The sequence below is a fragment of the Fundulus heteroclitus genome, chromosome 18, assembly GCF_011125445.2.
Source record: "Fundulus heteroclitus isolate FHET01 chromosome 18, MU-UCD_Fhet_4.1, whole genome shotgun sequence".
Lineage (NCBI taxonomy): Eukaryota > Metazoa > Chordata > Actinopteri > Cyprinodontiformes > Fundulidae > Fundulus > Fundulus heteroclitus.
Window position 1 is genome coordinate 36,220,892 of NC_046378.1, and position 12,484 is coordinate 36,233,375.

The following is a 12,484-nucleotide window of genomic DNA, read 5'->3' on the forward strand; positions in this document are numbered from 1 at the left end:
ACGCCTCTGCAGTCTGTGTTTCCTGTTAAATGACCCGACAGAAGTTTCTGGATTCTTGTTGGCAAACAGAACCTTTAAACCCAGAAACCCTGTTTCTGTTTTACAAAGGTTAACGTGAAAAAAACGCACTGATCAGCCAGGCTCAGAGGAAATACTCGGAGGAGGCGCTGATTTCCTCCTTCAGCGTATCCATGGATACACGGAGGGAGCAACAGTCTCCTCTAAGCCCATTAAAAAGAGATTTTAACCGGTTATGGTTTAAATATTACAAAAAAGGTGCAAATGTCTTCAGTTATCAATAAGCCAAAGCAACACTGCAAAGAGTAGCAGAAAATTCTCCTTTAAAACAACACGAGAGACGGATGGATTTATTGCTACTGATTGAAACTTGGCTGTAATTCCCATCGCTTGTTTGAGTCGTGACAACAGGAGACACTGATTCAGACATTAAAAGTGTCTAAAAGGAGTAATGAATTGACACTTAAAGGCATACTATGCAACATTTTTCAGTTAATTAATGTGTTCCATACCGTTTTGGATGATTAAATGAGTCATTTCAGGTCGAACAAAGGTTTTCTTGGCCGCCCTGGTGGTCTGTGGGGGAAATACCGTACTTGCAATAGCGTACCGCGAGCGAGCTATTTTTAGAAATGTAACGTCACGATGACGTCACATCACATGGTACGCAGTAGGGCAAACTTGCCTAGTCCGCCGCTGTTTCGCTGTAAAAGAGACGTGCGTTAGCCTAGGTTTTACTCGGTAAACGACTGCTTTTTCCAAATCTAAGACCATGGTTTTTAAACATTGTTGCTATGGAACGTGCAACAGCGACTCGAGGTACGCTGATCGGCCGCATATGAAGGATGTTTTCTTCAAGACTGCCAAGGAGAAATGTGTGCGCTTGGTACACCGGGGCGGTCGGCCTACATATGTAGCAAGCATTTTGTCGGAGGAAAGGGCACAACCGAAGAACATCCTGACCCAATTCCAGCGACATCAAGTCAAGGTAAGAGTATTTTGGTGGCCGACATGTTAATAAAGTAGCGCCTGCTACCATGACAGCATATAGGCTATCATGGTAGCAGGCGCTAACTTGATACCCTGCTACCAGGATAGCTTACTCAAAAACATTTCAAATGAGACAAACATTAAACATATACCCATTCCTGGACGGTGATAAACAAAAAAACGGCCAACGCTGCCATGACCGCCGCGCGGGAAAAAAATAAAAACAAAGCTTACCGTTCATCAACTCGGCCAGTTTTCCAGTCTTTTTAAACCCTCGAACCTCAAGCCATCGTTTGAGCTGAAGGTTGGTGTGTTCTTCGACAGTTCGGCCAGTAATCCGTGCGCCTGGGACATCGTCTTGGGAAAGTTTAACGGCTGCAAAGTCGGTCATATCGCTGGTTCTGTTGCGCGTGTAATAGCTGGTTGCTACGGGTGTTCTCTACCTGTCTTCCCTACCAAAGCGGCAAAAGGGGCGTTGCTCTTGAGACGGTGACGTCACGTGCGCGGTACCCCATTGCAGGAGCCCTCGGCCCGCACCCACAGGCTCAGAAGTCTGGTGCATCGTGAGAGTCGGTCTTGCTTTACGGCGAGAACTGCTACACGCCCCCAGTGAAAGGCGTGCTCGTTGCTAGCGCAGTGGCGATATTTGTGCAGTTATCATGGCGGAACCAGCGAGAAAACAGCGAAAGCCCATTTCGGAGCAGGTAAGAAAGAGGAAAAGGGCTCTGGACAGAGAGAGGAGTCGTACACGGGTGAACATCGGGCAAGCTTTTTCAGAATGGCGAGAGCTAAAAGAAAAAGAAAGCTGCAAGGCTGACGCGGACCTCGCGTTTCTGCTGATGCGATTGTAAGTAACATTGGAATGGTTTCTCTCTCTATGTGTGCATGTTCATACTTTCACTGTGTTAGTCATTGTTTGTACTGCTGTTTTTTCCACTTTTCGTTGCGTTCGCCTGTCTGCTAAGCTCAAAACAACCGCGCCTGGCTTGACGGAGGAACCAGAACAGCTGAGCATCTTTATGACAGTGCACTTTTACTTTTGCCCTCTGGGGGGAGCCTCGCTGAAAAAATTAACCCCGGTTGCATAGTATACCTTTAAATAACGAGTGAAAAAAATGTAATGATTTAAACTCCTGCTACAAACCAGGCCAGGAAAAGACAAAAAGTAGTAAAAAACGAGTTTAAAATGGTAATTTCACCTCTGGTCCATAAGGCAGCCTGGATATAAGCTCCGGCGCCATCCAGTACGGCGTTCCCACCAGAGACTTCCTCCTCTGGACCTCCTTAGATACCTGAGCGCAGAAACCAAAGTCTGACAGCTTCACCTGGAGACAAATGAAAAAAAATTATCACAATTTATCTTTTCCCACAGATTTACTGCTATTATTTGCAGTTTTAAACACGCAGCAAAGTTGGATTTCTGTCTTAGCTGCACTTTAAAAGGTTTTATACTTGATTCTCCGGGGCCACAACTTCCTTCCCTACGTTTTGACACTTGAGCCAATTTCAGCCTCCTGCGTTCAGGCGATGAGATCAGGTTCACAGGAACCCACCCTCGTCTTTCTCAGAAAATTTGTACACGGCTGTGTAATGTTGAGAAGCAGCCTGTAAAGCTGACCACAAGCCTGACTGCAGATCTCAAACCCAAAAAAAAGGGGAAATGAAACAAGCTGGTTCAGAGAAGTGGGTCTCAACAATGCAGCATTGGTAGAGCGGGTGCAACATGACCTCAATGGACGCCATTCACCACTTGAGCCTCACGGGCGACTCTGTTTCCCAAACCGAACGGCTCAACAAGTCAAGACGAGCAGCGGTGAAAACAAAAAGGGGGATTTAATAACAAAACCGCAGCGTGCAGGTGTGAGAGGAGGTCAAACACACGCCCATCCCTCTGCCGAGAAGTACTTCAGGGTTGGTTGAGTCTGCTTCCCCAGCTAGGCCAAACCACAGAATCACTCACACCCAAACACCAAAACTCTGCAGCCAGCAGCCATCTGAAGGCCAAAAAAAAAAAAAAAAAAACAAGCCTTTTGCACGCAGGTTATTTTTTTCCAGATACAAATATCTACAGCAGATTGAGGGTTAAATTTGCATCGCAACATTTCTCATGTCTGAAAATAAACGCTGAAAATGCAGAGAACCTGTTTGCACTGAAGCTTAGAGATGCACCGCTGCAGAGTTCAGTTCAATGTTTAGTTTATTTTTTTAATAACAGAAACGGCACAGTGAATGTTGCACCTTTTTAAACAGCATAATGTTGAAGGTGTGACACGAGGCGATCCGCTCAGGCGGGACCAAAAATCGAGCTTTCCACAACCGCACTGCAAAAACGGATCTAAAAATAAGTAAAATGTTCTTAAAGGTAGTGTATTTATCCTTGATTTGAGCAGGTAAATAAGATCATCTGCCAATGGAATGAGTATTCTGACCCCTAAAATAAGATAATTAGACATCCTGTACTTGAAATAAGATGATTGAGATGAATTATTCCTGTTTTAAGTGCAAAACACTTATTGCAATGGCAAGTCATCTTATTTACCTGCTCAAATCAAGGATAAATACACTAATTTTAAGAACATTTTACTTATTTCTAGTTCTGTTTTTGCAGTGGGGATGTAAACCAGCGACGATCCTGGAAGAAGCTGCACAAAGCTTTTATATCGGGGCTGAAATGGCTTCAATCAACACATATTGGTGTGTTAGAATGGCCTAGTCAAAGCCCAGAGCTGAATCCTACCGTGAATCTGCGACTTGATGTTCGGAGACGATCTGTACGAGCGCGAGGTGTTTTTGCAAAGATCTCAGTGTCTTGATGTGCAAAGCTGGTAAAGACCCAAAAGATTTCCCCGCTGGACGCAAATAAACGTCACAATTCATCAATTTCTATTTAAAATACAAAACAACGTCTCTGTTTGCCGTCTGATGCGATCTGATTTATCTTTACTTTAGTTGCTGCGTTCGTCATCCAGATGCATAAATTCAGGGTTCCTTTTTCTACTGAGCAGAAAAGAAGTGCCTCACAAACCAAAAGCAGGTGGTGCTGCAGGTACCAGAGGCCGCGTTCCCACACAGTCCTCAACGTCACACTGAAGCACGATGGGGATCATTTTTACTACTTTTTCAGCCCCGTTCTGTGTCGTCACATCTGCAGGGCAACGCTGGTTTTAAACGCTTTACATCAAATCATTACAAGAGCAACGCAGATACTGTGAAAGCTACTCGACCCAAAATTTAAGTGTTTTCCCAGGTTAGAGGTGCTAGAACCGGTTCCCAATGGGTTCCCAACGAGTTCTCTCTGGTTTTAGATCCAGGGTATCATTTTGATTTTATTTTATCCAAAGCAGTGATGTCCTTTCATGAAACTTTCTGGTTAAATCTGTAAAATCTGGAGAACTTTGTCGTTTTTCTGGACGTCGTCACGTCTTGTTTATTAAAAAAGATCCCCGGCGAGCTCCGTCGCCTCAGGAGCAGTGTCCGAAATTAACTTCCTGATTCACCGGCCAAGTTGGCCGGTAGATGTAAAATCAACCGGCCAGGCATATTTTTTACCAGCCAAAATATTAACCCTCACCAGACCTCTCAATTTTTACCAAAAATTAAGAGTGAGAATAGGTTTATTTTCCAGGGTGTGGTTGGGGGCGTGGCTGACTGGACCCTGGAAGAGAAATCCTTGTTTCCTACTTTTGATAGGAAAATATTAAGTTTGTTATAAAAGGCACAATATGAATTATCAGATTCACATCCAGGCAATAAAAACACTACAGATTATCATTATTCTATCCATGTTGGTCTCATTTGTGAATGAGGCAGAGTTTCATCTGCCACACTTAAAGCACACAGGGGTTCATGCTGCGTCTTGCTGCTGGATTTTACCCTCATTGGTGCGCTGCACGCGAGGGATACGTGGGGAAAATGCATAAATTAAGACTGTAGGGCTCCTTTAGAGAGGAGAGAATGAAAAATGGATCTAAGCTAAAGCCCCTGATATTACAAGTTAAGTTCCTTAAAATGACCCTTAAAAGTGCACACCTATATTACATGTAACGTAATTTTGCGCACCTGGCGCATGGAACCACGCCCACTGAAGCACCGCTGTTTCTGTGTCGTTAAAAACAAGGGGGCATGAAACAGCTACTGACTCTCCTATTCATTTCATTTGGGACATTTTGGTACGAGTGGAAGGACTTTAAACGTTTTGAAGGCTGGCCGCTGATAAAAGCCCCTGGCCCTGAGAGGGCGGGGGCGCAGTAAGAGCGGTGAAGCACAGAGACACAGCGCACGTAGTTAAAAAATGCAGAATAAACAAGAACGAAACTTATAAACAGACTAATTGGCGTTTTAGACTGTATCTGGTTAGCAGATCTGTTTTCTGATCCAGCGTGCAGCCATGACTGGTTCTGAATGAAGACGTTATCTGGGAGCCGCCCTCCCAGATAACTTTAGACTGAGCTCTGGATGGACAGAGCTGTGAACGGATCATCCGCAGCCCACATGGGTTTTGTTATTTTTATGTTATTTTTAATTTATTTGGTACAAACATTTACTTGCCATGTGGCAGCTAGCCCTCTGAAATTCACTCGCCAAACGGGAAATTTACTCGCATTTGGCGACTGGCGAGTGTTAATTTCGGACCCTGCTCAGGAGTGCGACGCATTTGCTGCAAAACTGACCAAACGCAAACAAACCTCCCCTGCGAGGTTAAAACAGGTCAACACTGTGAGCTCTGATTCTTCAGCAGCAACGGCAGAAGACCAAACGTGGACTACGGGTGATTTTCTTCTCATCTTCTCCCACAAAACGTACAAAGTGAAGACACTTTGTACGTTTTGTGGCCGTGCGACCAGCTGAAGTTCAAGCTGACGAAGATGCCAAGCCACAAGCTACAGTCATTCTCCCCTGCGGTTTACACGTTAACTAACTCATCTCAGTGCAAAATAGGCAATTTGCACGTCGTCGTCGGACGTCACTCAGAGCTGTCGAGTTAATGAACTTTCTGCAGAAGAAAAAAGGTTTCTACAGAAAAGGAAGTGAGACACAGCTCCTCATGGATAAATGAGGCAAGGCAAGTTTATCTGTATTAAACTGCCGTTAAACTGCTCATAAAGGTGTTTTATAATAAAATAAGAGAATTACTTTCAAACAATGACAGGGTTTAAGTTGAAAATGCTAATTTAAAAACATTAAATGCTTAAACTTGACCTAAAATGACCTAAAAACAGAGAAGAAAAAACATTAAAAAAAAAAAGGTTCTGGACTTCTCATGTTGGCAGGCAGTTGGTTCCAGAGATGAGGAGCAGCAACTCTGGGAAGTATTTTAGGCCAAAGATCCTTCAGCGTATTATAGACAAATACTAGGCCTGAACAATTAATCGCATTGCGTTTTATTTTATAAAACGCAATTTCCAAATCGCAGAGGTCTGCAATTTTTGGCAACGTAACAATTAATGGATCAGAAGCATCCTTTAGGTGTTGGTAAAATGTTTAAAGTGGGTTTACCTCCACATGGAAGGGAAGAGAGTTGCAGCAGTGAGATAATCTAATTTTATTATTTGTTTTAGAGTTTATGTAACAATACTGTTTTTACCAGAAACTTTCAGGAATGTTACCACAGCATTAAGCACGATCAAACTGATTAATACATAGACTTGTTGGTTGGTTGCACAAGGATTGATGTCCAACTCAACAAGCTATTCTCTTGAATAATAATATTCAGATAAATAAAAACTGTTAAATTTCTTGTTTTAAATAGTCCTTGTTGACAAACATCTTTGTCATTTTTGTTGCTTGTGGTTAATGCAGAGAAAAGTCCAAATTAAATCGCAATTATGGTTGAAATATATCGCAATTTAGATTTTTGTCAAAATCGTACGGTCCTAATATGTTTAAAAAGACATGATAAATTAAACTGAAAAAAATAATAATAATCACGTTAAATTGCAGTATTAAGATAAAAAAAATTGCAATTGGATTGTTTTCCAAAATCGTTCAGCCCTAACAAATACAACGATTTTGAATAATTTAATTGTTTTTAAAGAGTGCTAAAATGAGGTCCGTGTTTGTGGTGTTGGTTTGGGCCCTGGCAGCAGTTTCATGATGAGCTGAAGCTGCCTGATAAGATTTCTAAAAGAAGAAAAAGCCTTCCTACTCCAAAATAAAGTCTTTTCACAGGAAACGCTTAATTCTGGACATGTTAAGACGCCAATAAGCCGATTTAGTAACAGTTGCTCGCTAAAATTCAGGCCGGAGTCCAAGATGAAGCCTACGTTGTTGTTTGTTTCGCCTGCTCTATGATTACAAAAAAGTGTAATCTTTAATTTTTGGAAGAAAACCAACAGCTTCTGTCTTTTCTCCATTAAGCTGAACGAGAATTCTGACCGATGCACTCATGGATATTTTAAACACACATAAACGTAAAGCTGCATGTCATCGGCATATATAGAGATGGCATTGCAGGTGGATAAAAGTGGGCCGAGAACACAGCCTTGAATAAATAAATCATTTTATTGTGATTTTATGTTATTGGCATCTTATCTGTTTGTGTCCACTCTGTTCTCTCTCGTCTTGCTTAATGTTCACTGTTCTGCCTTAGGACAGCAAATGCAAATTAGCCGTTGTGCTAATTCTGGCATATTTACATTGATGCTTTAAGCTGACATGTTGATGAATGTGCATTGTCCTAATTCAAATAAATAAATAAATAAATAAATAAACGGCATGTGCGATAGCCGATTGTTCCCATTTCTAATGACTAGATGACAGTAGGTTAGTTTTCACAGCACCAGACGATTGGACCGATTTTACAATCTATCAACAAGGGAGTTTTTATTAACGGTAGTGAATGCAGCACTGACATTAAGTATTAATAGGGCAGAAGCTTCTCATGCCGTTTAGAGGTATGTAAACTTGAAACCTTTACCCATACAGCCTTAGTGGTGTGGTGTGGCCAAAAGGTACATTAGTTAATAAATGTTAGTCCATAGAAGCTTTTATTTACTTGTTAGTGCTGCATTCAGATAGTAAGGCTCAGTTTTCACCCGATGACTGGCATAAAAACCTCAAAGTGTAACGAAAACTAGAACACCGTGTCACTAATGTTGGTTTTTCTGTTTATTACTCACCTGAACCAACATCACAGCTCCAGCATTAGCGCTATAAACGCTTCTGCTGACAGCGACAAAACAAACTGAGGCGCTTTTCACTTTGGAGTTGCTATGCAACGAGGCTGGTTTCATTTTCTGCAGAAAGCAGAAACTTGCTAGTCACCCACAGGAAGTGACTTTATCTGTTGCAGCTCAGCAACAATGGTGCCGAAGAAAGCTCAATTAGGCTATTCATTGATTTCCGACAGTTTTCATTTACAACTCGTCAGCAAAAGGGGGGGATTTACTGCTTTTAATTGCAATAACAGGCTGCATGCAAAAAAGCAGAAGTAAAACAAAAATTAAAAGAGCAGCATAAAGCCCAAACGTCCTTATAGTGTATTACACTGCAAGCTGTTTAGAAAAGGATTTGAATAGAAGTATGCCATAAATTAAATAGAAGTACACCAGAGTCTAGGTTCTTATTTAGTGTCCTCTTCATTTATTGATAAATAAATAAAAGCTGGCAAAGATGCACAAAAAGCCTTAAAAAACTGCAGCAAAGAGTGACATCTTAAGGTCACCAAGTCTGCATGAAAACCATTATAAGCTAGCAGCAAGCTAACTGGCCATAAAAAGATTGTTTTGGTTGGAGCAGATGAAGATTGAGCTCCCTGCACCAGATGTGTGGGAAAATAAATCCCAGTGCCGAGCACGGTGGAGGATGCATGATGATGTGGGTTTGTTTTTCTTCCAAAAGCCCTGCATGCACGGCATCGTTAGCTCTTTAAAATGCCAGGCCGGATGTAGCTCACCGGAAACTCAAGATGAGTTGTAACTGCAGCTTTCTGGGGGGGTAAAGACCCAAATAAACACAGAGATGCTTCACCAAGCACAAAAATCCACCTTCTTCCATGGAGAACCACGTTCCCAGACCCAAATCCTATTTAAAACCTGTGGACTGAGATAAGGAAAAAGTAAGCAAAAGAGAGGAACCACAACTCTGGAACTTCTGCAGTATTTCTGCAAAGAGGAGGAGGAGAAGTGCTGCTAGTATAAAGGAGTTACGATATAAAAACATTTCTTAAACAGGATTATTTCAAAAGGTTATATTTCAAAACTACGCCACTCCCGTTAAAAAAAAAGGGATTTATTTTAAGGCTTTGGGAGCATTAAGCGAAATGACGGAGGGACCGACTGTTTGGTGTTGTTGTTTTAAACGGCGCAGCGTGAAGAGTTTGTCACGCCTGTGGCTGGTACGTACCCGGCCGTCGTGAGTCAGGAGGATGGAGTCGCTCTTGATGTCTCTGTGGATCACGCCCTGGGTGTGCAGGACCGACAGCGCCTTCAGAACCGACAGACACACGGTGGCGATCTGCTCCTCGTTCATCCTGGAGGGTCAAGAGGACAGCGGCGACATCCATCAATTAGAGCTTTTCCTCCCCGTTTCTGTCAGGACTTCCACTGAATTTCACAATTTATTACTTTAAACAAAACATTATAACCAGAAATAAAAACTGCATAGATACACAAAGACAGATAAATCTGCAGCTATGGAAAAATACCAGATCCAACAGGCCATAAAACTGAGTTTCTCCATCATTTAGTGTTGCGCTGCCCCCTAATGGACAGAAATGTTTCTGCTGAGTGGGGGATTTATAAAAAAAACACTCCCTACACCAGCTCAACCTTCGGAGGACTAAAATACGTCTTAGTCAAGCCAGAAAAATGTTCAGAAAATAAAACTTGTTACGCATCTATCCCCAAGAGTAACGTCAACATCAGCAGCTTTCATTCATCAGGAGCTGCGCCCATTCTTCTAAAAATGCAACCAAGATAGCGGCAGAGGCTGCAGCTGGTGGAAAACCGCGTTTAAATTTTTGGTTCCACCTTAAAAGGAGGGATCCTACACATTTCCCAATTATACAAAGTTTAGTTATTCGTGTTTTTTCTTTTTTATCTTTTAAATCTTCAGACAGCTGGACTGAGTATAAATTATTCTTTAAATCACAGCTTTTGGTCTTTATTATCTCTGTTTAAATGATGTGATTTGCATCGAAACCAATATCTTCCATTTCACAATTCCTATTCCTACTTTTCCAGGTCCCAGATTTCTAGATTTTTCTGACAGTGTTATTTATAAAAATCTGAATTAAAAATAAAATAAAAAAACACATTTAACCCAACAGAGTTCTTACAGTTTTCATCATCCACGTGTTTCCTAAAACAGCGAACAATTTCCATGTTTCATACAAATGCCAGCCTGGAAGATTATTAAAAACAAATATATATATAAACTGATAAAAATATAAAATAAAAGGAATACTAAAATAACACATCCTACATCTGAATGAATGACAATTATTAAATACTTTGTTCTTTATATAGTTGAATGTGCTAACAACAAAATCACATAAATTATAGATAGATAGATAGATAGATATTTAGATATATAGATAGATGTATAGATGTATAGATAGATAGATAGATAGATGTATAGATATATAGATAGATGTATAGATAGATAGATAGATAAATGTATAGATAGATAGATAGATGTATAGATATATAGATAGATGTATAGATAGATAGATAGATAGATGTATAGATAGATAGATAGATGTATAGATAGATAGATGTATAGATAGATAGATGTATAGATAGATGTATAGATAGATAGATGTATAGATAGATAGATAGATGTATAGATGTATAGATAGATGTATAGATAGATAGATGTATAGATAGATAGATAGATGTTATAATAGACGATGATCTATGTATAAGATAGATGTATAGATTAGATAGATTAGATGTATAGATAGATAGATAGATGTATAGATAAGATAGATAGATTAGATGTGACAGATGTATAGATAGATAGATGTACAGGATGTATAGATAGTATAGATCGATGTAATAGATAGATAGATGTATAGACTAGATAGATGTATAGATAGATGTATAGATGTATAGATAGATGTATAGATGTATAGATAGATGTATAGATGTATAGATAGATGTATAGATGTATAGATAGATGTATAGATAGATAGATGTATAGATAGATAGATAGATGTATAGATAGATAGATAGATGTATAGATAGATTTATAGATAGATGTATAGATAGATAGATGTATAGATAGATAGATGTATAGATAGATAGATGTATAGATAGATAGATGTATAGATAGATAGATAGATGTACAGATGTATAGATAGATAGATGTACAGATGTATAGATAGATAGATGTATAGATGTATAGATAGATAGAAAGATAGATGTATAGATGTATAGATGTATAGATAGATAGATAGATAGATAGATAGATAGATAGAAAACACCAAAACAAACGATGACAGCTAACAGGACGCCGCTGGTCTCACCTGGTGTGCGTCACGATGTCGGTGAGGGCTCCTCCCTCCAGGAACTCCATGACCACCCACAGTTCATCGCCCACCAGGTAGCTGTTGTACATCTCCACCACGTTCTCATGGTGGTAGTCCCGCATGATCACCACCTGCAGCCAAGCAACAGGCGCACCATGAGGACCGTCGCAACACAGCTGAGGTAACGCTGACACTAATTGTTAGTTGAAAAATTTATATTTTTAAACCTATAAACAATGATTTTTACTCGTAGTTTTATTTAATTATTTTCCACAGATGGTTCATATATACAGGTAAAATAATGTAGCCTTGCACCGGCTCACTGTCCACACCAATATAATCCCATTGCTTACTCAGTCGTCCATCTCTTATAAATCCATAAGTCCATAACTTTGGTAGTTGAGCAATCTGGAGTTAGATCGTCAGACTTTCCCACACCTTATAGTCCTTATTGAGCATAAGGCTGGACGATAATTCAATAACAATATATATATCGATCGATAAGCGTATATCAATGATAAAAAAAAGGGTTAGTAAAAAGTTCAGTAGAATAACAGTTTTCCTTCCTTTTGCATTCTAGCCGTGTAGGTTAATATTACATCATTACATCCTCCTAGCCAATCACAACGCAGACCCAGGAACTAAGCTCCGCCCCCTTCAGAGAGTTCAGAGAGCACGCGTTCGTTTTCGTTTTTAAAAAAACTTACAGTTTTGGTAAAAATTTGGTTGAATAAAGGGTTGAGTTTGAATTCAGTGTTTGTATCTACAAATAGGTCGTTAAACAACAGCATAAAATAACCAGGGCTGCACTTAAAATATATGTTGAATTTGTTGATAATTATCGATAAATGTGATTTTTATTTTATTGCACTGCAAAAACGGAACTAAAAATAAGTCTCATGTTCCTAAAATTAGTGTATTTTTCCTTGATTTGAGCCGGCAAATAAGATGATCTGCCAATAGAATTAGATTTTTGCACTTAAAATAGGAACAATTGATCTCCGT

At 40.1% G+C, this 12,484-nt stretch overlaps 1 protein-coding gene across 3 annotated transcripts in view; it reads right to left on the reverse strand.

Annotated features, from left to right (window-relative positions):
- pak4 (p21 protein (Cdc42/Rac)-activated kinase 4) overlaps positions 1–12,484 on the reverse strand; it is a 59,024-nt gene that overhangs the window by 5,504 nt on the left and 41,036 nt on the right. For all 3 annotated transcript variants that reach the window (XM_021319391.2, XM_012868301.3, XM_021319390.2), the window contains exons 7-9: positions 11,477–11,610; positions 9,352–9,478; positions 2,208–2,333 (exon numbers count right to left, since the gene is read on the reverse strand). In XM_021319391.2, coding sequence (XP_021175066.2) covers positions 2,208–2,333; positions 9,352–9,478; positions 11,477–11,610 — 387 coding nt within the window. The remainder of the gene's footprint in view (positions 1–2,207; positions 2,334–9,351; positions 9,479–11,476; positions 11,611–12,484) is intronic.